Source organism: Vombatus ursinus, unplaced genomic scaffold (assembly GCF_900497805.2).
Source record: "Vombatus ursinus unplaced genomic scaffold, bare-nosed wombat genome assembly UNPS02013950.1, whole genome shotgun sequence".
Classification (NCBI taxonomy): Eukaryota; Metazoa; Chordata; class Mammalia; order Diprotodontia; family Vombatidae; genus Vombatus; species Vombatus ursinus.
In genome coordinates this window covers 371,768-398,922 of record NW_020953728.1, presented here as the reverse complement: position 1 = coordinate 398,922, position 27,155 = coordinate 371,768, and the positions used below count along the sequence as shown (strand labels likewise).

Here is a 27,155-nt window from a genome sequence, read left to right as displayed (position 1 = left end):
TTTCTTTGTCTAATGTTACAAAGCCTATTTTTAGTCCACTATTCGCTTACTGAAAAAAAGCCTTTAAAATGGTCTTTTATGGTGATTCTTTAAGAAGTACGTTGAGATAGTGAAATATGTATTCAGTGCCTATCAGAGAGAAACACCTCTCATCATTAACAATATGAGCTGGATGAAAGATGATGAACTTTTGCTCCTCATCAACCTTATTCAAATGCTGGCTCCTACTGATGTTCAGTTCAGTTCTGAATAGTGTCAAGACATGCCCCTGCTCACCCAAGAGTAAGCAAGGATGGCAGGTCTGCAGACAAAAGGCAAGAACAAAGTCAAAAACAGACACCTGGACTATGTTGAATCATGGTTCAGGGGATCTAGATGACGAGAAATGGAGCCAGCCCCACTCAACAGGACACAAACTCTGCTTGTACAATCTACGTTTGCTGATGCCAGCACTGTCCAACTAGCAAAATGGCATAGCCCTTTTCTTCGTGACATGGCACTGTTAGGTTGTCTTGCCCTGCTACAGCAATCAGTGGCAAAACCATTTCTTCCTCTACACTACCTAGACCCCTTTCAGATCCCTTTCAGTTCTGTTGCTCTCCAGGGTATTCACACTGGTGTTACTCCTACTCATATCACGTATACAGTAAATGCCAACCAGATTGGTCTTTGTAGGATATTAGGTAATATCAGACAGAAAGCTAATGGACCAGTTTTTCTTACTTTTGCTTTCTTTGAGGTCATAAATGTTACCCCTGCTTTTCTTTTTTTTACCTCAACTGAAGCATAATATATTCTGTTCCAGCCTTTTACCTTTATGATTATTAACTGTGTATTTCCCTCTATCCTATTTTCCCTATTCATACTTTTCTCTCCTTTCACTCTGTCCCTCCTCACCAGTATTTTGTTTCTGATCACTATCTCCCTCAATCTTCCTTGTCTTCCATTATCCTCCCCTTTCCTTTTCCTCCTTGCCTCCTACTTCCCTACAGGGTAAAATAGATCTCTATACCCAACTTAGTGTGTATGTTATTCTCTGTCTGAGCCAACTCTAATGAGAGTAAGGTTCAAACAGTGCTCACCCTTCCCCTTCTTTCTCTCCAATGTAATAGATCTTTTGTGCCTCTTCATGTGATTTAATTTACCCCATTCTGCTTCTCCCTTCCTTCTTTTCCCGGTGCAATTCTCTTTCTCAACTTTTTATTTATTTTATGTCATCCTCTCAAAGTCAACTTATACCCAAACACTCTATTTATGTGTACTTCTTCTATAAGATCTCATAGAGATAATTTCTTAAGAGTTACAAGTATCATCTTCTCACGTAAAAATGTAAACATTTTAACCATATAGAATCCCTTATGATTTCTCTTTCTTGTTTACTTTGCATGCTTCCCTTGAATCATATTTGAAAGTCAAATTTTCCATTCAGCTCTGGTCTTTTCATTAGAAAGTCCTCTATTTCATTAAATATCCATTTTTAACTGAAAGATTATAATCAGTTTTGCTGGTTGTAATCCTAGCTACTTTGCCCTTCAGAATATCATATTCCAAGTCCTTGGGTCCTTTAAGGCAGAAGCTGCTAAATTTTGTATGATCCTTACTGGGACACCATGATATCTGAATTATCTCTTTCTGGATGCTTGTAGTATTTTCTCCTTGACTTGGGAGCTGTGGAATTTGACCATAATATTCCTGGGGGTTTTCATTTTGGGAATTATTTTAGAAGGTGACAGGTGGATTCTTTAAATTTCTACTTTATCTTCTGATTCTAGGACATCAGGGCAATTTTGAAAGATGCTGTTCAGTCTCTTTTTTTGTTCATGGCTTTCAGGTTCAATGATTCTTAACTCATCTCTCCTCAATCTGCTTTCCAGGTCAGTTGTTTTTCCAATTCTATTTTTTAAGGAGAATTCTTCAGTGGATTTTTGTACCTCCTTTTCCATTTGCCCCATTTCTTGCTTCCTTCAGTGAATTTTTATGCATCTTTTTTCCATTTTTTTGTGTTTCCTTGACCAATTGATGACCAAGTGGTCATCTGTTTTTCATGAATCTCTTGTAGCACTCTCATTTCTTTTTCCAATTTTTTTCTACCTCTCTTATTTGATTTTTAAAATCCTTTTTGAGTTATGCCAGGCAGAGTTTTGGGGCCTAAGACCAATTCATATTTCTCTTTGAGCCTTTGCATGTAGGTATTTTTATACTGTTGTCCTCTTCTGAGTTTGTATTTTGATCTTCCCTGTAGCCATAGTAGCTTTCTATGGTCAAGACTTTGTTGTTATTGTTGTTTTTGTTCTTTTTCAAGCCTATTTCATGACTGCTGAAGTTGAACTCTGCTCCCAGAGTAAAGGAGACACTGTCCCAAGCTTCTTGCTCCAGGGGTCTGGAGCTATTTTGCCCAACTGTATGCCAATAAATCTGACAATCAAAGTGAAATGGATGAATATTTACAAAAATATAAATTACCCAGATTAACAGAAGAAGAAACGAAATATTTAAATAAACTGGAAAAAGAAATTGAACAAGCCATCAATGAACTCCTTAACAAAAAATCTCCAAATGGATTTACAAGTGAATTTTACTAAACATTTAAAGAATAATTAATTCCAATGCTATATAAACTATTTGGAAAAATAGGCAAAGAAATAGTCCCATCAAGTTCCTTATATGATACAAATATAGTGCTGATACCTAAACCAGGAAGACCAAAACATAGAAAGAAAATAATAGACCAATGATACAAATATAGTGCTGATACCTAAACCAGGAAGACCAAAACATAGAAAGAAAATAATAGACCAATTTCCCTATGACTATTGATGCAAAGGTTTTAAATAAACTATCAGAAAAGAGATTACAAAAATTTATCTCCAGGACAATACACTATGACTAGGTGAGATTTTTAGCTGGAATGCAGGGCTGGTTCAATATCAGGTGAACTATCAACACAATTGACCATATCATTAAAAAAATCATATTATTTCAATAGATGAAGAAAAATCCTTGACAAAATACAAAACTCATTCCTATGAAAAACACTACAGAGCATAGGAATAAAGGGAGCTTATCCTAAAATAACAATTAATATTTATCTAAACCATCAGCAAACATTATATGTAATGGGAATAAGCTAGAAGCTCTCTAAATACAATCAGAGGTGAAACAAAGATGTCCATTATCACCACTATTATTCAATATTGTACTAGAAATGTTAGTTATAGCAATAAGAAAAGAAAAATAAATTGAAGGAATTAGAGTAGGCAATGAGGAAATCAAACAATCACTTTTTGCAGATGATATGACAGTATACATAGAGAATCATAGAGAATGAGTTTTAAAATGACTTTAAATAAGTAACAAATTTAGCAAAGTTGAAGGTTGTAAAATAAACCCAAATAAATCATCAGCATTTCTACTTATTACCAACAAACTCCAGCATCAAGACAAAGAAAGAGAAATTCCATTTAAAATAACTGTAAACAGTATAAAATACTCTGGAGTCTACCTGCCAAGAGAAACTCAAGAACTATATGAACACAATTATAAAACCCTTTTCACACAAATAAAGTCAGATCTAAACAATGAGGAAAATACCAATTGCTCATGGGTATGCCAAGCCAATATGATAAATATGACAACTCTGCCTAATTTACTAATTCAGTGCCATACCAATCAAGCCACCAAAAAAAAGTATTTTTGATAGAGCTAGAAAAAATAATAACAAAATTCATTTGAAAGAAGAAAAGGTCAAGAATATCAATATGAAAAAATGTAAAGGAAGATGGCCTACACATACCAGAACAAAAACTATATTATAAAGGGGTATCATCAAAACTATCTAGTACTGGGGGGCAGCTAAGTGGCGCAGTGGATAGAGCACTGATCCTGAAGTCAGGAGGACCTGAGTTCAAATCCGGCCTCAGACCAAACACTTGACACTTACTAGCTGTGTGACCCTGGGCAAGTCACTTAACCCCAATTGCCTCCAAAATAAAAAAAAAAAAACTATCTGGTACTCGTTAAGAAATAGAGTGGTGGATCTGTGGAACTGATTAGGTACACAAGTAGTAAATGACCATAGTAATCTAGTGTTTCATAAATGCAAAGAACCAAGCATCTGGGACAAGAACTCACTATTTGACAAAAACTGCTGAAAAAATTAGAAAACCATATAGCAGAAACTAAGTAGACACCAATATCTTACACTGTATACCAAGATAAGGTAAAAATGGATACATGATTTAGACATAAAGGATGATACCACAAACAAATTAGTAGAGAAACGAATAGTTTACCTGTCAGATTTATGGAGATGGGAAGAATTTATATCCAAACAAAAAACCATTACGAGATGTAAAATGGATAATTTTGATTATATAAAATTAAAAAGGTTTTGCACAAATAAAACCAATGCAACCAAGATTAGAAGGAAAGCAGAAAGCTGGGAAAAAATTTTGATCACAAGTGCCTCTGATAAAGACCTCATTTATCAAATACATAGAGAACTGAGTCATATTTAAAGAACAAATTATCGTTTGTCAATTGATAAATCATCAAAAGGAAGGAACAGTTTTCAGACAAAGATATCAAAGCTTCCTATAGTCATATATGCTCTAAATCACTCTGATTAGGAAAATGTAAATTAAAACAACTCTGAGCTACCACCACACACCTATAAGATTGGCTAATATGACAGAAAAACAAAATGATAAATGTTGGAAGTGATGTGGGAAATTATGGAACATTAATGCATTGTTGATAGAACTGTGAACTGATCCCACAATTCTGGAGAGAAATTTGGAACTATGCCCAAAGGGCAACCAAACTCTGCGTACCCTGTCATGAAGCAATACAACCACTAGGTCTGTATTGCAAAAAGATTATTAAAAAAGGGAAAAGCACCTAAATGTACAAAAACACTTACAGTAGTTCTTTCTGTGGTGGCAAAAAAATGGAAATTGAGGGGATGTCCATCAATTGGGAAATGGGTGAACAAGTTGTGGTATATGAATGTAATGGAATAATAAATAATAAGCAGACATACTTCAGGAAAACCTGGAAAGACTTACAGGAACTGATTTAAAGTGAAGTGAAAAGAACCAGGAGAACATTGTACATAGTAACAGCAAAGTTGTGCAATGATCAACTATGATTGACTTAGCTCTTCTCACCAATACAATGCAAGCAACAATTTCCTTTTTTTTTTCCTTTGCTTTTTGGTGAGGCAGTTGGGCTTAAGTCTCTTGTCCAGGGTCACACTGCTAGTAAGTGTCAAGAGTTTAAGGCCAAATTTGAACTCAGCTCCTCTTGACTCCAAGGCCAGAGTTCTATCCACTGCATCACCTAGCTGCCCCCTCAGCAATACAATGAACAAAGACAATTTCAAAAGACTCATGAAGGAAAATTCTATCCACATAGAAGAAAGAACTGATGGAGCCTGAATGCAGATCAAAGCATACCATTTTCATTTCATTTTTTTTCATTTTTTCCCTTTTTTTGTTTCTTCTTTCACAACATCACTAAAATGGAAATATGTTTTACATGATTATACATATATAACCCATATCAAGTTGCTTATCATCTTAAGAGGAAAGAATCAGAAGGAAGGAGAAGAAAATTTGTAATGCAATTTTAAAAAAAATTAACGCCAAAAATGTTTTTACATGTAATTTGAAAAAATAAAACATTATTAAAATTAAAATTAAAAAATTTTAAAAAGAAAACTACTGTGGTGAAAAAGGAAAATCAAATCACAACTGAGAACACAATAAAATCAAAGCAGCTCAAAGCCTCAAAAATAATGTAAATTGGCTTCAGGCCCTGGAAGAGTTCAAAAAGGATTTTAAAAATCAACTAAGAGGGGGAAAAATGAGATGAAGATAATGCAGGAAAAATCATGAAAAAAAAAAGAGTCAAAAGCTTGGTAAAGGAAGCATAAAAATAAAACACTGAAGAAACTAACACTTTAAAAAACAGAACAGGATGAATGGTTAAAAAAAAAAGGTACAAAAATCAACCGAAGGGGGGAAAAAACTCCTCTTTTAAAGAGCAGAATTGGCCAATTGGAAAGAAAGATACAAAAATTTAGTGAAGAGAAGAATTCCTTAAAAAGCAGAATTGGCCAAATGGAAAAGGAGGTATAAAAACTCACTGAAGAAAATAATTCCTTAAAAATCAGAATTTGGCAAGTGGGAGCCAATTACTCCATAAGACATCAAGAAACAATAAAACAAAATGAAAAGAATAAAAAAAAGAAAAGAAAATGTGAACTATCTCATTGGAATAAACAAATGACCTAAAAATACATTGAGGAGAGATAAATTAAGAATTATTGGACTGCCTGAAAGCCATAATAAAAAAGAGCGTAGACATAATCTTTCAAGAATTTATCAAGGAAAACTGCCCTTATATCCTAGAACAAGAGGTTAAAAAAGAAATTGAAAGAATCCACGGATGACTTCCTGAGATTTCAAAATAAAAACTCCCAGGAATATTAATACCAAATTCCAGATTTTCCAGGTCTAAGAGAAAATATTACAAGAAGAGACAATTCAAACATGTGGAGCCACAGTCAGGATCACAGAAGATTTAGTAGCTTCTACATTAAGTGATCAGAGGCCTCAGAATATGATATTCTGTGGGACAAAGGAGCTAGGACTGCAATCAAGAATCACCTTACCAAGCAAAACTGAGTATAATACTTCAGGAGGAAAAATGGCTATTTAATGAAATAGAAGACTTTTAACCATTCCTGATGAAAAGACCAGAGCTGAATAGAAAATTGACCGTTAAATACAAGACTCAAGAGAAGTATAAAAAGGTAAATATGAAATCTCTTTCATAAATATCATAAAGTCTTCAATAAGGGGAAATTCTTTACACTTCTAAATAGGAACATGATATTTGTAGCTCCTAAGTTATTGTAGCTCCTAAATTATTAGGGCAGTTAGAAACAGTGTACAGAGAGGGCATGGCTGTGAGTTGACTATGATAGGATGATATCCAAAAAATAAAATAAAATTAAGGGGTGAGAAAAAGGGATGCACTGAGAGAAGGGGGAAGGGAGAGGAAAATGCCAGAGTAAAAAGAGTTTTTACAGTGAATGGGGAAAATGGGGGAGTGGCTATCAATGCTTAGACCTTATTCTTATTGTGAATTGGCTCAAAGAGGAAATAACATACATACTCAGTTGGGTATGGAAATCTATCTTACCCAATAGGGAAATAGTAAAAGAGGGGCATAAGAGAAAGGAAGGGGGGCTGATAGAAGGGAAGTAGATTTGGGGAGGAAGTGATCAGAAGCAAAACACTTGTGAGGAGGAAGAGGGTGAAAGAAGTGAGAGGAGGATAAACAGGGAGAAAAAGCAGGATCAAGGGAAATACACAGTAATGCTAACTATGAAGCTGTATATGATGAACTCATCAATAAAACAGAAGCAGATAGCACAGAAGATTAAAAACCAGAATCTTAGAATTTATTGTTCAGAAGAAATACATTTCATGACAAGCAGGCAGATTTCAGAAAAACCTGGAAAGACTTACATGAATTGATGCTGAGTGAAGTGAACAGAACCAGGAGGACATTGGACACAGTAACAGCAGCATTGTACAATGATCAACTTCGACAGACTTAGCTCTTCTCAGGAATACTATGATATAAGACAATTCCAAAAGACTCATGATGGAAAATGTTCTTCGCATCCAGAGAAAGAACTATGGAGACTGAATGTAGATAGAGGCATACTATTTTCTTTTTCTTTCTCACGGTTTTCCACTTTTGCTCTGATTCTTCTTTCACAACATGACTAATGTGGAAATATGTTTAATATGATCATACATGAATAACTTATATAAGATTGCTTCCCATGTTGGGGAGGAGGGAGAGGAATAGAAAGGAGGGATGGAGGGAAGGACAAAGAAAATTTGGAACTCAAAATCTTATAAAATTAAATGTCAAAAACTATCTTTACAGGTAATTGGAAAAAAAATATTAAGTGGGAAAAATTTTTAAAAAGAAACACATTTCAAGTAGAAAGACACACAGAGAGTTAAACTAAACATCTGGAGCAGAATCTATCATGGTTCAGCCGAAGTAAAAAAAACAAAACAGGTAATATTCCTGGTGTCAGAGAAAGAAAAAGCAAAAATGGAGAGGGGGGGAGCAGAGCCAAGATGGCAGAGTAAAAGCAGATATTTGCTTGAGTTCTCCTCCAAATACCTGTTAAAAAAAATGGCTCTAAACATATTCTAGAGCAGCAGAACCCACAAAAAGACGGAGTGAAACAAATTTCTAGCCCAAGACAACCTGGATGGTCAATGGGAAAAGTTTGCACAGAGCTGGGAGAGGAGTGCAGTTTAGCATGGGCCACGCAGGCAAAGGCTAGGCCTCAGCAAACCTGAAGCAGGCCTCAGGGGACTGAATCACTAGCAGTTGTAGCAGTTTCCAGACTTCTCAACCAACTAACACCAAAGACAACTTAGAAGGTCAGTAGGAAAGGAGAGATAATTTTAAAATTATTGGACTACCTGAAAGCCAGGATCAAAAAAAGAGCCTAAACAGTATCTTTCAAGAAATTATCAAGGAAAACTGCCCTGATATTCTAGAACCAGAGAGTAAAATAGAATTTGAAAGAATCCACCAATCACCTCCTGAAAGATTCTCAAAGGAAAACTCCTAGGAATATTATAGCCAAATTCCAGAGTTCCCAGATGAAGGAGAAAATATTGCAAGCAGTCAGAAAGAAGCAATTCAAGTATTGTGGAAACACAATCAGGATAACACAAGATTTACCAGCTTCTACATGAAGGGATTGGAAGGCTTGGAATACGATATTCTGGAGGTCAAAGGAACTAGGATTACAACCAAGAATCAACTACTCAGCAAAACTGAGTATAATCCTTCAGGGTAAAAACATGGACATTCAATGAAATAGATGATTTTCAAGCATTCTTGATGAAAAGACCAGAGCTAAATAGAAATTTGGACTTTCAAATACAAGACTCAAGAGAAGGTAAATAGGAAAGAGAAATCATAAAGGATTTATTAAAGTTGAACTGCTTACATTCCTACATGGAAAGATGATATTTGTAACTCATGAGACCTTTCTCAGTATTAAGATAATTAGAAGGGGGGATTTTATATATAATATATATACATATGTGTGTGTGTGTATATACATATATATATACATATATATATATAGACAGAGGGCACATGGTGAGTTAAAGTTGAAAGGGATGATATCTAAAAAATAAAATTAAGGGGTGAGAGAGGATTCTACAGGGAGAAGGAGAAAGGGAGAGATAGAATGGGGTAAATTATCTCACATAAAACACAAGAAAAAGCTTTTACAGTGGAGGGGAAGCAGAGGACGGTGAGAGGGAATAAGTGAATCTTACTCTCATCGGATTTGGCTTAAGGAGGGAATAACATACACACTCAATTGGATATGGAATTCTATCTTACCCTTCAGGAAAATAGGGGGGAAGGGGATGAGAGACGGGGGCAGGGGGAATGAGAGAGGGCAGGGCAGATTGGGGGAGAAGATAATCAGAAGCAAAAACCTTTGAGGAGGGACAGGATCAAAGGAAAGAATAGAATAAATGGTGGGTGGGATAGGATGAAGGGAATTATAGTTAGTTTTTCACAATATGACTATTATGGAAGTGTTTTGCATGACTATACATGTATAATTTGTATTGAGTTGCTTGCTTTCTCAATGAGGTTGGGTGGAGAGGGAGGAAGGGAGGGAATTTGGAACCTAAAGTTTTAAAAACAAATGTTAAAATTTGTTTTTACATGCAACTGGGAAATAAGATATACAGGCAATGGGGTATAGAAATCTATCCTGCCCTACAGGAAAACAGAAGAGGAAGGGTATACGAGAAGGGGGGTGAAAGTAGGGAGGGCAGATTGGGGGAAGGAGTATTCAGAATGCACACCATCTTGGAGTTGGGGGGAAGAGCAAAATGTGGAGAAACTTTAAACTCAAAATCTTGTGGAAGTGAATGTTGAAAACTAAAAATAAATAAATTAATTTAAAAAAAAAGAAAAAGAAAAAATGGATCTACTTATAAGAGATAAAGAAAAAACTACAATCCTGTGAAAAGGTATCACAATCATTAAAGTAACAGCAATATGAAATATACATGCATCAAATGGTATATCATCCAAAATTTTAAAGAAGCTAAATTCAGTTACAGGAGAAAATAGACAGTAAAACTGCACTAGTTGGGGACCTTAATTTTCCCCTCTTAGAACTGGATAATTCTCATCAAAAATTAAACAAGAAAGAAGTTAAGGAGATGAATAAAATTTCAGAAAATTTAGATATGATAGATGCTGGAGAAAATTTAATTGGAAACAAAAGGAATATAACTTTTTTCTCAGTGGTATAAGGTACCGTCACAAAAAAAAAAAAAAAAGGCCATGTTTTAGGGCAGAGCCGCACAACTTGGCAGCAGATAGGGAATGAAATCAAAATAAGCTAAACTTCTTCAGGTCCCAGATAGGGTAGACTAGAGACAGATTGATGGTTGGTTGCCAAACAGGAAAGAGTGCACAGTGGCAACCCTACATTTTTTGCAGGCTGCCAGAAATCCTTTGGTGAGCTGCAAGCAGCCCTGCGGGCTGTATGTTGTACAGACCTGCTTTAGGACATAAAAACCTGACAACCAAATACAGAAAAGCAGAAATATTAAAAGCATCCTTTTCAGGTTATAAGGGAATAAAAATTACATTCAAGAAAGGGCTATGGAAAGACAGATAAAAATTAAGTGGAAACTAAATAATCTAATCCTAAAGAATGAGTGAGTCAAAGAATAAAATCATAGAAAAAATCAATAATTTTATTAAAGATTATGACAACAACGAGACTAATATTTATGTGGTGCAGCTAAAGCAGTACTTAGCGGAAAATTTATATCTCTAAACACTTACATCAATAAAATAGAGAAAGAGCAGATCAATGACTTGGATGTGCAAATAAAAAAAAAATCTAGAAAAAGTACAAATTTAAAATCTTCAATTAAACACCTAGTTGGAAACCCAGAAAATCCAAGGGGAGATTAATTAAATTGAAAGTAAGAAAAACACTGAATTAATAAATAAAACTGAGGTAGTTTTACATAAAAATCAATAAAATGATGCTGAATGAAGTGAGCAGAACCAGGAGAATGTTGTGCACAGTAACTGCCATGTTGTATGATGACTAACTTTGATAGACTTGGCTTTTCTCAGCAATGCAAGGATCTAAGACATCTCCAAAAGTCTCTTGATGGAAAATGCTATCCACATCCAGAGAAAGAACTATGGAGTTCAAATGCAGATCGAAGCATACTATTTGCTCTTTTTTTTCCTTCTGTTTTGTTTTGTTTCTTCTTTCTTGTGTTTCCACCTATTGGTTCTAATTCTTCTTTACAATATGACAAATGTGAAAACATGTTTAACAGGAATGTATATGTAGTGCCTTTATCAGACTGCATGCCATCTTGGGGAGGGAAGTGTGGAGGGAGGGGAGAAAATGTAAAACTCAAAAACTTATCGAAGTGATTGTTGAAAACTAAAAATAAAATAATTAATTTTTTTAAAAAGGCTATAAAACTGTGCATATCTTTTCATCCAGCAATATCACTACTAGGTCTGTAATCCCAAAGAAATAAAAAAAGAAGAAAAATACATGTGCAAAAATATATATATAGCATCTCTTTTTGAGGTGATAAAGAATTGGAAATCAAGAGGATCCTCATTAATTGGGGAATGGCTGAACAAATTCGTGTGTATAATTGTGATGGAATACTCTTGTGCCATAAAAAGTAACAAGCAAGCTGCTTTCAGAAAAACCTAGAGAGACTTACATGTACTGATATAAAGTGAAGTGAACAGAATCAGGAGAACAATGTGTACAGTAACATCAACACTGTATGATGATTAACTGTGAATGACTTACCTAGTCTCAGCAATACAATGATCTAACATAATTCCAAAGAACTCATGATGGAAAATGCTATCTACCTCCAGATAAAGAAGTAATGGACATTGAGTGCAGATTGAAGCATACTTTTTTTTTTTTACTTTATTTTTCTTGGTTTTGCTGTTGTTCTTTTTGCAACATGACTGATATAGAAATATATTTTGCTGACTACACATGTAATAATCTGTATCAAAGTAACTGACTTACAAGGAAGGGTGAGAGAGGCAATTTGGAACTCAAAAATTATAAAAAAAAAGTTAAAAATGTTTTTACAGGTATTTGAGAAAAAATAAAATAACATTCCTTGAATGCTAAAAAAAGTAAATGACATCAATGTGTATCCATTAAAAATGTCATTTGCATAATTTGCATAGTGCACAATTTCTTTGATTAAATGGAAACAATATAATAAACATTTATTGAATATCTATAACGTACATATGTATCAGATACTGGTTCTTGATGTCACTTCTAAACTTCACTTGTGTCAGTAAGCTTAACCCACAGGCCAAAAGCTCTTAAATTAAGGACCATCAATTGCTTGAATTTTTAATGACAAGCCAAATTTCAGGTTCCATAAATATTTATCTTCAAGGTTAGACTCATCTCACATCTTTTCATTTGATCACATTATTTCTTCCTGTATTTCTTTAAAACTATATAACTAATAATCAATGTATAAAATTAGTATCAGAGAAATGTAGATATAAGAAAAATTAGAATTAATAAACTTGATTTTTACCATTTATCATGATACTGTTTTAGCCAAGAATATGCTGTAAGAAAAAAAGAGCATTATGATCATATAGAATATTAATAATTTCTTTTTTCCTATTGTATCATTTCCTCTGCTATTATTTGAATACAGTAATATGAAAGTCACCCTCCCAATGAATCTAACTCCCAAATCATTAGATTTTTACCTTTCAAAAGAAGATAACTGACTAAAGGAATTAATTATTTAATTTTTATAGCAGTAAATTGTTAGGCTGTATCAATTTCTCCTGCATGAGCCATCAAATTATCCAACTTCTCTCTACTATCACACATTTTAATAAAATTTCATTAATCATTCTTTTTCAAGGAAAAACAGTGGAGAATTTTGACTCCTTAACATTAAACAAAAGTCAAATTGTTTGACAAAATATCTTATAGTGATGAGATAAATATAGAGAGAATTATTTTTCACCTATACTAAATATGACTAACCAGTTGGAAATCAGGGACTAGACTGAAAGAATGAGCAAAAAAAAAAATCGCACTTTAAAAACCTATAATGATGACAGCAACGCGCAAAACAAAATCCAAAAACTATCAGCAAAATTGCCCATATCAATAACAAAACCAACAGAATAACATGATTATCTGAATAGATGCAGAGAAAGCCTCTGACAAAATACAACACCTGTTCCTATAAAACACTACAGAGCACTGGAATAAATGGAACTTAACTTAGAATGATAAGTAATATTTATCTAAAACCATCAGCAAGCATAATCTGTAATAGGGATAAGTTAGAAGCCTTCTGAATACAACTGGGGTGAAGCAAAGATGTCCATTATCACCACTATTATTCATTATTGTACTAGAAATATTAGCTACAGCAATAAGAGAAAAAAAATTGAAGGAATTAGAACAGACAATAAGGAAATGAAACTATCACTCTTTGCAGATGATATGATGGTATACTTAGAGAATCCTACAGAATCAATCAAAAAACTACTTGAAATAATTAACAACTTTAGCAAAGCTGCAGGCTACAAAAGCAATAAAACATCAGCACTTCTACATATTACCAACAAAGTCCAGCAGCAAGAGATAGAAGGAGCAATTCCATCTAAAGTAACTGTAGACAATATAAAATATTGGGGAGGGGAGTCTACCTGACAATAAAAACCCAGGAACTATAAGAACACAAATACAAAACACTTTTTACACAAATAAAGTCAGATCTAAACAAATGGAAAAATATCAAATTGCTCATGGGTAGGCCAAGCCAATATAATAAAAATGACATTTTTACCTAAATCAATCTATTTATTCAGTGCCATATCAAACAATCATAAATGTATTTTATAGAGCTAGAAAAAATAATAACAAAATTCATCTGGAAGAACTAAAGGTCAAGGATATCAAAGAAAATCAATGGAAAAAAAAATGTGAAGGAAGGTTATTTAACTAGACCAGATCACAAACCACATTACAAAGCAGCTATTATTAAAACTATCTGGTATGGGCTAAAAAATAAAGTGGTGGATCAGTGGGATAGGTTAGGCATATAAAACACAGTAGTAAATGACCACAGTAATCTAGTATATGATAAACCCAAAGATCCAAGCTTTTGGGGAAAAAAAACTCATTATATAACAAACACTGTTAGGAAAACTCGAAAAAATATGGAGAAACTAAGCATAGACCAACATTTCACATCACATACCAAGATGAGGTTGAATTAGGTACATGATTCACACATAAAGGGGGAAACAATAAGCAAATCAGGAGGACACGGAATAGTTTATCTGTCACGTTTATAGATAAAGGAAGACTTTAAGACCAAAGAAAATATAGAAGACATTAAAAATATAAAATACACAATTTTGATTAGGTAAAATTTTAAAGTTTTTGCAAAAACAAAACCAATGCAATGAAAATTAAAAAGAAAGCAGAAAACTGGGGAAAATATTCTGCAACAAGTATCTCTGATAAAGGCCTCATATCTAAAACATATAGAGAACTGAGTCATATTTATAAAAATATAAGTCATTCTATAATTGATAAATGGTCAAAGGTTATGAATAGGCAGTTGTCAAACAAAGAAATGAAAACTATCTATAGTCATATAAAAAAATTCTCTAAATCACCACTGATTAGAGAAATGCAAATTAAACAATTCTGAGATACCACTTCACATCTATCAGATTGGATAACATGACAAGAAAGAAAATTGATTAATGTTGGAGGAGACATGGGAAAACTGGAACAAAAATGCACTGCTGGTGGAACTGTGAACTCATCCAACCATTCTGCGGAGAAATTTGGAACTATGACAAAAGCGCAACCAAATTGTGCATACCCTTTGATCTAGCAATACCATTGCTAGGTCTATATCCCAAAGATATACAAAAAAAGGGAAAAAGACTTCTTCATACAAAAATATCTATAGCAGCTCTTTTTGTGGTGGCTCACAATTTGAAATTGAAGGGACACCCATCAATTGGGAAATGGCTAAACAAGTTATGGTTTATCATTATAATGTAATATTATTGTGGTATAAGAAATGACAAGCAGAATGATTTCAGAAAAAACCTGGACTTACATGAACTGATGCAAAGTGAAGTGAATAGAAGGAAGACAATAGTGTACACAATAACAGCAATATTGTACAATGAAAAAATGTGAATGACTTAGCTATTTCCAGCAATACAATGATCCAAGGCAACCCCAAAGACAAATGGTGAAGCATACTATCTGCCTCCAAAAAAATGAACTAATATTGTTTGAATACAGACTGAAGCATGCTATTTTTCACTTTCTTTTATTTTTTTCTTTTATTCAAGTCTTCATGTACAAAATGACTAACATGGAAATGTTTTACATGATTGGACATGTATAACCGATAACTGATTGATTACCATCTGAAGGAGAAGGAAGAATAGAATTTGGAACTCAGAACTTAAAAAAAAAAGTTTAATAATTGTTTTAGGTATTTCTATTTAAAATGCCTAAAAGGGTGGAGCCAAGATGCCAGAGAAAAGGCAGGGAATCACCTGAGCTTTCCCCAAAACCTCTCCAAATGATTTAATTTTATTAAATATTAAATTATTAAATAATGTCCCAAAACAAATTCTGGAATGGCAGAACCCACAAAAGGAAGGGGAGAAGCAATTTTCCAGCCTAAGACAAAAGCAGGAAGAAGGTCTTCAGAAAAGGTCTGCTGCACCAGGGTAACAGAAGAGTGCAACCCAGTGCAGACCAGGCCAGCGCAGACTAGGCCCCAGCAAGGCCTGAACAGGGCTCAGGACAACTAAATCACTTGCATCAGTGCTACTTTCCAGACCTCTCAGCCCACCAAGTCCAAAGACAACTTAGAAGGTCTACAAGAAAGGTATATCACACCTAGATGAGAGTAGAGCCTAGTCCAGTGCTGCCAACACCTGCACAGGCCTGGACCCAGAAAACAAGAAGCAGGCCTTGGGAGTGACTAAATCAGCAGTAGCTTCTTCTGGAGCTTTCAGCCCACAGATGGTAAAGGGGTCCAACAACTGGTCAGAAGGAGATTACAGGGCTCTTTTTGTTAGTACTGAGGCAGGACTCTGTTGCTTTTCCCATACTCTGATCCTGATCACAGTGCTGGGTGGCAGTCCCAGGGTGAGGAGGAACACTAGCATAGCAGAACTTGTAGCCATTGTGGATGGGGAACCATCCTCACAGTTCCAGGGCAGAAAGAGTGCCTGTGGTCATTCACAGACCAGAGCACAGGCCAGGACTAGTAAACACCTCACTTCTCCTTAGATCATACCACCTTGGGAGAACTAAAAACTTAGAGGTCCGCAGAAGTATGTCTGAAAAAAGCCGTACAAAACCCTGAAGCTTGGGACAGTACACTCTCCACACTGGAAATGGAGTACTACTTTAACAGTTAAAAGTCAAGTAAGAGGCTGGGAAAATAAGCAAACAACAGGAAAAAAAAAAAAAACCTCTGACTATAGAAAGTTATTATGGTGACAAGGAAGATCAAAACAGACACTCAGAAGAAGACAACAAAGTCAATGCTCCTACATCCAAAGTCTCCAAGAAAAATATGAATTGGTCCCCGACCATAGAAGAGCTCAATAAGGATTTTGAAAATCAAGTAAGAGCAGTAGGGGAAAAATTGGGAAGAGAAATGAGAGTGATGCAAGAAAATCATGAAAAATAAGTCAACAGCTTGGTAAAGGAGACCCAAAAAAATACTGAAGAAAATAACACCTTAAAAAATACCCTGACTCAAATGGCAAAAGAGGTCCAAAAAGCCAATAAGGATAAGAATGCCTTTAAAATCAGAATTGGCCAAATGGAAAAGGAGGCCCAAAAGCTCACTGAAGAAAACAATTCCTTAAAAGACAATTTGAAATATCTCACTGGAGAAACAATTGACCTAGAAAATAGATCCAGGAGAGAGAATTGGGCTACCAATAATGAAAGCCATAATCAAAAAAAAGAGCTTAGATGTCATCTTTCAAGAAATTATCAAGGAACACTGCCCTGATACTCTAGAATCAGAGGGAAAAACAGAAATTGAATGAATCCCCTGTCACCTCCTGAAAGAGATCCCAAAATGAAAACTGCCAGGAATATTGTAGCCAAATTCCAGAGTTCCCAGGTCAAGAAGAAAATACTGCAAGCACCCAGAAAGACAATTCAAGTATTGTGGAGCCACAGTGAGAATAACACAAAACTTAGCAGCTTCTCCATTAAAGGATCAGAGGGCTTGTAATATGATATTCCAGAGGGCAAAGGAGCTAGGATTACAACCAACAATCACCTCCCCAACAAAACTGAGTATAATCCTTCAGGGGGAAAAATTGACATTCAATGAAATAGAGGACTTTCAAGCATTCTTGATGAAAAGACCAGAGCTAAATAGAGAATTTGATTTTCAAATACAAGACTCAAGAGAAGAACCCAGAAAGGCAGATAGGAAAGTGAAATCATAAGGGATTTAATAAGGTTAAACTGTTTACATTCCTACAAGAGAAGATGATATTTGTAATTCATAAGACCTTTCTCATTATTAGGTTACTTAGAAGGAGCATGGAAAGATAGAGGGCATAGGTGTGAGTTGAATACGAAGGGATGATATCTAAAAATAAAATTAAGAAGTGAGACAGAAATGTACTAGGAGAAAGAGAAAGGGAGAGGTAAAATGGGGTAAATTATCTCACCTAAAAGAGGCAAGAAAAAGCTTTTACAATGGAGAGGAAGAAGGGGGAGATCAGGGGGAGTGTGTGAACCTTACTGTCATCAGAACTGGCTCAAAGAAGGAATAACATACACACTCAATTGGGCACAGAAATCTATCTTACTTACCCTACAGGAAAGTAGAAGGGGAAGGGGATAAGAGAAGGTGGAGGGGTGAGAGAAGGGAGAAGGGAGGGCAGAGTGGTAGAGGGGATAGTCAGAAGCAAAACACTTTTGAGGAGGGACAGGATGAAAGGAGAGAGAGAATAGAATAAATGGGGGGGCAGAATAGGATGGAGGGAAATACAGTTAGCAATAGTAACTGTGAAAAAAAATTTGAAGCAACTTTCTCTCATAAAGGCCACATTTCTCAAACATAATAGAGAACTGAGTCAAATTTATAAAAATAAGAGCCATTCCTCAATTGATAAATGATCAAAAGATATGATCAGTTTTCAGATGAAGTAATCAAAGCTATCTATAGCCATATGAAAAATATCTACCTCCCTATTGATTGGAGAAATGCAAATTAAAACAATTCTGAGGTATTTCCTCATACCTATTAGACTGGATAATAGGACAGAAAAGTAAATGACAAATGTTGGAGAGAACATGGGAAAAATGAGACTTTAATGCACTGTTAGTAGAGTTTGAACTGATTCAACCTTTCGGTAGAGCAGTTTGGAACTGTGCCCAAAGGGCTACAAAACCATGCATACCCTTTGGCCCAGCAATACTACTACTAGGTCTGTATCCCAAAAGAGATAAAAAACAAAAAGGACTTATATGTACAAAAATATTTATAGCAGCTCCTTTCTGGGGATAAAGAATTAGAAGTTGAGGCAGTGCCCATCAATTGGGGAATGGCTGAACAAAGTTGTGGCATGTGATTATGATGGAATACTACTGTGCTACAGGGAATCATGAGCAGGATGCTCTCAGAAAAACCTGGAAAGACTTACATGAGTTGATGCAAAATGAAATGTACTGTGTACAAAATAACAGCAATATTGTAAGATGATCAGTCACGAATGACTCAGCTATTCTCAACAATACAATGATCCAAGACAACTCTGAAGGACTTATAATGAAAAATGCTACCTAACCCCAGAGAAAGAACTGATTGTGTCTGAATACAAACTGAACCATATTTTTTAAATTTATTTTTCTCAAGTTTTTTTCTTATCTACATTTTCTTTTACAACATGCCTACTATGGACATATCTTGCATGACTACACATGTATAACCTATATTGAATTGCTTGCTTCTCAATGACAAAGGGTGGGGAGGAAGAAAGGGAGAGAATTTGGAACTCAAAGTTTTAAAAACAAATGTTTAAAAATTACTTTTTACATGTAACTGGGGAAAAATACTGAATAAAAGCTTAAAATTTAAAAAAAAGGCAAGAGCGAGCTTTTTACAGTGATGGGGGCAGAGAAATAGGGGAGGTGGTGGGGAATGCTTCAATTTTACTTTCATTAGAACTGGTTCAAAGAGGGAATAACATACACACTCAAATGGGTATAGAAATCTATCTTACCCTACAGGAAAGTAGGAGAGGAAGGGGACAAGAGAAGGGAGGGGTAATAGAAGGGAGGGCCGACTGGGGAAGAGGGTAGTCAGAAGCAAAACACTTTTGAGAAGGGATAGGGTGAAAGGAGAGAGAACAGAATAAATGGGGAAACAGGATAGAGGGAAATACAGTTAAGCAATCATAACTGTGAAAAAAATTTTGAAGCAAGTTTCTTTGATAAAGGCCTCATGTCTCAAATATAAAGAAATGAGTCAAATTTATAAAAATAAGAGCCATTCCTCAATGATCAAAAAGTATGTACAGTCAGTTTTCAAATGGAAGTAATCAAAGCTATCTATAGCCACAAGAAAAAATATGTTCCAAATCTCTATTGATTGGAAAAATGCAAATCAAACCAATTCTGAGGCACTACTTCATACTTATTAGACTGGCTAATAGACTAGAAGAGGAAAGTGACAAATGTTGGAGGGGATGTGGGAAAATTGAGACACTAATGCACTGATGGTGGAGCTGTAAACTGATTCAACCATTATATAGAGTAATTTAGAACTATGCCTAAATATTTACTGTAATTCTTTTCTAATGGCATAGAACTGCAAATTGAGGGGATACCCATCAATTGGGGAACAGCTGAACACATTCTGCTATATGAATGTGATGGAATACTGTGGTGCTATAAGAAATTATGAGCTAGATGCTCTCAGAAAAACTTGGAAAGACTTACCTAAACTGATGCAAAATAAAATGACTAAAACCAGGAGAACATTGTACAATATTGTAAGATGATTAGCTGTGAATGACTTGGATATTCTCACAATACAATGATCCAAGACAACTCTGACAGACTTATGATGAAAAATACTATGGATAGAAAGCTGATGGAGTCTGAATACAGACTGAAACATACTTTTTTTTTTTTACTTTATTTTTGGAGGGTTTTTGTTTTGTTCTGTATTTTCTTTTACAACATGACTAATATGGAAATATGTTTTGCAAGACTACACATATATAACCTATATCAAATTGCCTGCTTCTCAATGAGGGTAGTGGGAAGAAAGGGAGAGAATTTGGAACTCTTTTAAAAATGAATGTTGAAAATGGTTTTTACATGTAATCGAGAAAAAAATGAAACACAAAATAAAGGATAAAATTGTTTTAACGTGTAATTGGGAAAAAATAAAATACATTTAAAAATAAAATGATACTCTACTGGGGAAAAAACAACACTAACCAAAAGAAAAGAATGATTCCAAAACATCTACAAGCAAAGCTTCAAAGAAAAACACAGCATAAATCCAAATTCAACTAGAATTTCTGGAAGAGAAAAAATAAAAAGAGTTAAAAGTATTTTCATCAATAAAATGAGGGCACTGGAGAAAAAATTGGAAAAGAAATGAGTTATGGAAGAAAAAAATTTGAGAGGTAATTAATAACTTGGCTCAAGAAGAATAATATCTTACCTGAGCAACCAACTTCCTGAAACAATTGAATGGACCAAAAAGAAGCTAGTAACAGAAGGAGAAGAAGAAAGGGAAGAGGAGAAGGAGGAAGTAGTTACTGATTGCTTGAGACATCAATAATATTAAAATAAAGTCAAAAGACTGAAAATATATTAGAAAATAAAACATCTTATGGCAGAAACTAATGACTTAGAAAAAAGACCAAATAGAGATAACTAAAGACTAATTGGACTACCTAAAAGCCATGACTAAAAAAAAAGCCTAAACATTTCAAATCATAAGAAAACTGCCCAGATCTCTTAGAACCAGAAGGCAAAGTAGAAATAGAAAGAATCCTTCCACAAAATATTCTAAATAGATACATGACCTTAATATTAGAGATAATACAATAAAAAATTAAAAAGGATCAAATAACTCTCATAGCTTTAGACAGGAGATGCATTCTTAACCAAACAAGGTATAGAGCCTACTAAAAAGAGGAAATAGGTAACTCTGATTACATGAAGCTACAAATCTTCTACAGAGAAAAAAAATTAATGTACCTAGAACAGAAGCCATCAAATTAGAAAAGTCTGTATCAAATTTCTGACAAGGGTTTGATAACCAAAATACATAAAAAATTAACATGTACACATAACACATATTCATGTACATATACTTAAACAAAAACTATTCCCCAAATACATAAGTGGTCAAAGGATAGGAACAAACAGTTCTCAAAAGAACAACTGCAAACTATTAACAACTACTTCAAACAATACTCTAAATCACTAATCATGATGTTTTACTTTATACCCTACAAATTGGCAAGGATTACAAAAGATAGGAATAATCGGTGTTGGAATAGCTGTAAGCAAATAGGCACATTGGTGGTGTACTGTTGGTGGAGCTGTGAATTGATACAACCATATTCAAAAGCAATTTGGAATTGCCAAGGAAGTGACTAAACTGTCCTTACCCTTTGACCCAGAAATTCATCTCCTGGACTTATACTCCAAGGAGTCCAAGAAGACAGTCTCAATATACACCAAAATATTGATATCAGTACTTTCTGTGATAGCAAAAATTGGAAACAAAATAGATGCCCATTGATTGGAAAACAACTAAACAAATGAATATAATGGAATATTACCATGTTGTAGGAAATGATGGATATAAAGAATACAGAAGCATGGAAAGAGCTATATTGAATGATTCAGAATAAAGAAAGCAGAGCCAAGAAAACAGTACATACAATGACTACAATAATATAAACCAAAAGAATAACTACATACACACATACATACACACACAACATGTAGCTTGCAAAATTATAAAGAAAAAGCATGGCTTGAAAAAAGATACGAAAAGACTCTCCCACTGCACCCCTTTGCAGAGGTGAGACGTCTACATTTTTTCAAAATATTTGATGTCTATTATGACTTTCTTTTTTTTCTCTTTAAAAAATACTATTTGTTATATGGGATGACTCTCTGGGAGGTGGAAGATTACTGGAAGAAACTACAGTTGTTTAAAAAAAACAAAATATAGCAATAAAAACTTATTTTTAAAAGAAAAGGTTTGGAATAGCTGCTGTGAGAAATAGAATAGTGAGTGAATAGTGACAATACAGGGATGTAAAAGGATTACCCTGCAGCACTACAGGCCCAGTTGAGGTTATGTAACATACATTTATAGTGGACTTAACACAGTTTTGTGATTGTAGCTAGTCATATTTGTCACAATCTTTTTTTATGATCTGAAGATATCTATAGTGACACTTTGTTTTAGACAGTCTTTAAAGCTGCATTTTGTTCACAATAAGATGATTTTCTAAAAAAGAAATTAATAAACTAAAGATTCAGCTGGATCATCGAAGGAAAGAAAGAATCCATTGGTTATCTCCTGAAAGAAATTCCAAAATGCAAACTCTTAAAAACATTAAAGCCAAAGCACAGAGTTTCCAGGTTATATATGTGTGTGTGTGTGTCACACACACACACACATATACCATAAACAATCAGAAAGGAATGATTCAAATACAGAGGACCCATAGTCTCACACAGAATTTGGCAACCACTACTTTAAAGAAGAGGAGAGCTTGGAACATGATATTCTAAAGGTAAAAGATAACATGCTTACAACCAAGAATAATCTACCCAACAAAACTGAATATGAGCCTACAGTGGAAAAAATAGACCTTTAATGAAATAGAGAACTTTGGAGCATTCTTGATAAAAAGACAAGAGCTACATAGAAACTCTGAAGTGCCAACACAGGAATCAAGAGAAATAAAAAGGTAGACATTATAGTCATAAGGGACTAAACAAGAATCATCTACATACACTCTAATAAGAGGATGTGACATATGTGTACCCTCTGAACCCTATCATCATCAGGCATCACATATGGAGTCTAATTAGAAGACCTAGGAGTGGTTCTGTTGGGCCTTAGATAGGGAAAAGGAGAGGAAGGTTAGGGGAAATCATCTCACATAATCAGGTTGCACAAACAGAAGTCTATATGAACAAGGGGGAAGAAGTGGGGGCAGGAGCTGACACTTTAAGCTCACTCTCATCCGAACTGATTGGTCAAAGGAGGAAAACACACACACACACCAGAGTTGAGTATATGAATACATTTTTCTCAACAGGAAAATAGGAAGAAAAGGAGAGAAGGCAGAAAGGAGAATTAGAGGGAAGATAGATTAAAGGAGGAATTGGACCCAAGCAAAACAAACTGCAAAGATACACAAAAATATCCATAGCTTTTTTTTTTTTTTGACATGGCAAAGAATGAAAAACTGAGAGGATGTCCATTAATTTAGTGATGACTGAACTACAGTAGATGAATGTGAAAATATTCCATCTTATTGGTATGGAAAGTCTGCTTTACATAAATTTAAGGAGAAAACATGTCCTTTATGGAAAAGAAAAAGGAAAGAATGGGAAAAAATGGATATAAATGTGGGCAGAAAGATGAAGGGTGAAAATAGAGAAAAATAGGAAAGGCACCTAAAAATGAAGATGGAGATGAGTGAAGAAAGAAAAGATAGGGAAAATAATTTAGAACCAGAAAAGCAGTTTAGAAGACCAGGACAAACTAGTAAAGTGGAAATAGGCTAGGCTGGAGACTTCAGGAAATGGTTCAAGAAAGGTATAAGGGCCAAGGTGGGCTGGTGATAAGGAGAGGAAAGGGAGAGAGAGACAGAAACATCAAAATAGGCTTGGTTATGGGAGAAGCCTGGAAATCGAGCAAGCTCACTAAAAGAGATACAAGAGGGATACAAGGCCTGTGTCTGGCTGGAAGATACAGGCTGAGCTGAGGGCTTGGTTATTAGTCATGACATTGCAGAGAAGACCTGAATGAGATAAAGGCAGCCCAGTGTCTATGGGATGAGCTAAGATGGAGAGATAGCAGAAATACAAGGGACAAAATGTTTAATTATAGGGACTTAGATGGTGCCTGTTTAGAGGGGTTTCTCCACTACAAACTTACCGATCCCGAGTCCCACAACAACTCGGCCCGACAACAGCGTTTCCTTATTCTGCGCCACCGACAGTACCACGGAGCCAGCAGTGAAGAGGGCACTGGCCAGCAGGATGGCGGCACGGCGGCCAAATACGCCGTTGAGGGCCCCGCCGGCCAGTGCCGAGACGGCAGCCGCCCCCACGGTTCCAGACACCAGCAATTCCTGCCACAGCATGTCCAGGCTGAGCTGCCGCTTCAGGAGCAGCATAGCCCCCGACACGACTCCCGTGTCATAGCCAAACAGGAAGCCGCCCAGGGCTGAGAAGACCGACAGTACGTAGACGAAGGAAGGGGTCTCGTTCTGCTGGAATTGCCGCCGCGCCGCTCTCTCCAGATCCCCGCTGTCGCCAAGGTAGGTGTTGGAGCCTGGGCCTGGGCCACCACTCCCCTGCAAGCTGCAGAATGACTCGGTGGCAGCAATGAGGCTCTGTTCCCCAGAGGCGATGGCCGAGTCTGGATCCTGTTGCTTCCTCCGCCTCTCGCCCATAAGGCTGCTCAGGCTCCGCAGGGTATACTCCACATTCTCGCTTGTCTTGCGGTTCATAGGGGAGCCTTCGCCTTCCCCTGTAGGAGAGAAAAAGAACCTCCAGAGCCGCGTATGTACAGCAGGCTGAGGTGCCTTGAGCAAAGCGGAGCCTCACAGCTGCTGCTGCTGCTGCCGCCTCTGCGGCTGCCTCTTTCCCTCCTTTTCCCTTTTCTTCCAGGAGCTCCGCACGAACTCAGTGGTACCTAGATAATGCTCCCGTCTTCCTTTTTCTTGTTTCCCTACCGCAGCTGCAGCTGACACTTAGGGAAATTGATGCCAGCTTAGGAGCTACTGAAGCTGCAAAGCTAGAGTACAAGAGGAGTTGGAATCTGAGCTGGTCTCACACTCTCTGCAAAAGACTCCCCCCAAGGTAGGGATCTGGCGCAGCTGGGGTGAAACGGGAGGCGGAGCCCCACTGGTCACATGCGGCAGTGGCAGTAGTTGGGAATATTTGAGCTGTTCTCTCTGCTCATTAGCTGCCCCCAACTCTATGGCAAGTCGTGGAGCTACCATGGTTCCCCTTGAGATTGCCCAAGGAACAGATGACAGATAAATTTAGACCTACATTATATTGACGTTCAACCCCCCCTAGGAGATTAGCAATAGCTGGTTGGGCTGGTGGATAAAAAGGAACTTTGCTTAGCTTCTCTCAAGTATGCTAACCTGAACCTTTTTGAGACAAACCAGATTTTTGATATGGGATTGTGAATTGGTTTTGGTGCAGTCTAGAGCCCCATTGTAATTCAATGGAGCAGGTTTCCAAAAAAAAAAACCCAAAAACTACTTACATTGTTCACAGTCTGGTTGAAGAAAACCTCAAGTCTTTCCTCACCTTCCTGGCCAGATATCCTGGGGTGGAAAGCGTCTGAGGAAAAATGTCTTGGCGTGGCACACTGCTGATGGATTTTGTGTTTGTTTTGTTTGTTTGTTTGTTTGTTTTGTTTTTTAATTTTTGCTTGGCTAAGTGTTAAAATCCTTTAAAAAAAAAAGAAAAAAGAAAAAACTTAATTAGCTGGGTAATACTGGGACTACCCCGTTGTGAATTATACATGTAGAGGGTGGGGGAAACCGGCCAATGAGTGTGCAGTCATAGAAGCACGTACCTCTGTTTCTTGCCAGCTTGTTAGGGGAGGGGGCAATTGGTGAACCTGCTTTTGGAAATACATGATAAAGTATAATGGTAGGACCTACCCTGATTCAGAACATGCACAGATGTTCTGTGAATATTTCCTTTCACTCCTTCATTTCTTTCTGGGCTCCTGATTTTCCAGACTTCTTTCTCTACAATGCTGCAGACATCATTTTGGAACTTCATCCTGACCCTGTGAACTTTTCACCCTGGAAAACCACTTGTCCCCTACAGACCCCTTTTTCTTTTTCTTTTTCTTTTTTATTTGTTATTTATTTATTTATTATTAATTTATTTATTTTTAGTTTTCAGCATTCACTTCCACAAGATTTTGAGTTCCAAATTTTCTCCCCATCTTGTCCCTCGCCCCCAAGATGGCGTGCATTCTGAATACCCCTTCCCCTAATCTGCCCTCCCTTCTATCTTCTCCTCTCCCTTCTATTTTCCTGTAGGGCAGGATAGATTTCTATACCCCATTGCCTGTGTCTCTTATTTCCCAGTTGAATGTGAAACCAATTTTTAATATTTGTTTTTAAAACTTTGAATTACAAATTTTTTTCCTTCCTCCCTTGCCACCCACCCTCACTGAGAAGGCAAGCAACTGGATACAGGTTATACATGTGTAGTCATGCAAAACACTTCCACAGTAGTCATGTTGTGAAAAACTAACTATATTTCCCTTCATCCTATCCTCCCCCCCTTTATTCTAGTCTCTTTTTTGACCCTGTCCCTCCTCAAAAGTGTTTGCTTCTGATTACTCCTTCCCGGAATCTGCCCTCCCCTATATCATCTCCCCCTCTCTTATCCCCTTCCCCCCTATTTTCCTGTAGGGCAAGATAGATTTCCATACCCAAATGAGTGTGTATGTTATTCCCTCCTTAAGCCAAATCTGATGAGAATAAGATTCGCTCATTCTCTCTCACTTTCCCCCGCTTCCCTCCATTGTAAAAGCCTTTACCTATCTGTTTTATGTGAGATAATTTACCCCATTCTATCTCTCTCTTTCTTCTCCCAGTATAATCCTTTCTCACCCATTAATTTTATTCTCCAGATATCACCCCTCCTTCTTCAACTCACCCTGTGCCCT

General features: G+C 36.1%; 1 protein-coding gene across 1 annotated transcript in view; it reads right to left on the bottom strand.

Annotated features, from left to right (window-relative positions):
- Positions 1–25,308, bottom strand: part of SLC2A13 (solute carrier family 2 member 13) — a 256,475-nt gene extending 231,167 nt beyond the window's left edge. Inside the window, exon 1 of the mRNA XM_027858988.1 lies at positions 24,381–25,308. Within this exon, the coding sequence (XP_027714789.1) occupies positions 24,381–24,957 (577 nt within the window). The 5' untranslated portion in view covers positions 24,958–25,308. The remainder of the gene's footprint in view (positions 1–24,380) is intronic.
- Between the last annotated feature and the right edge of the window lie 1,847 nt (positions 25,309–27,155).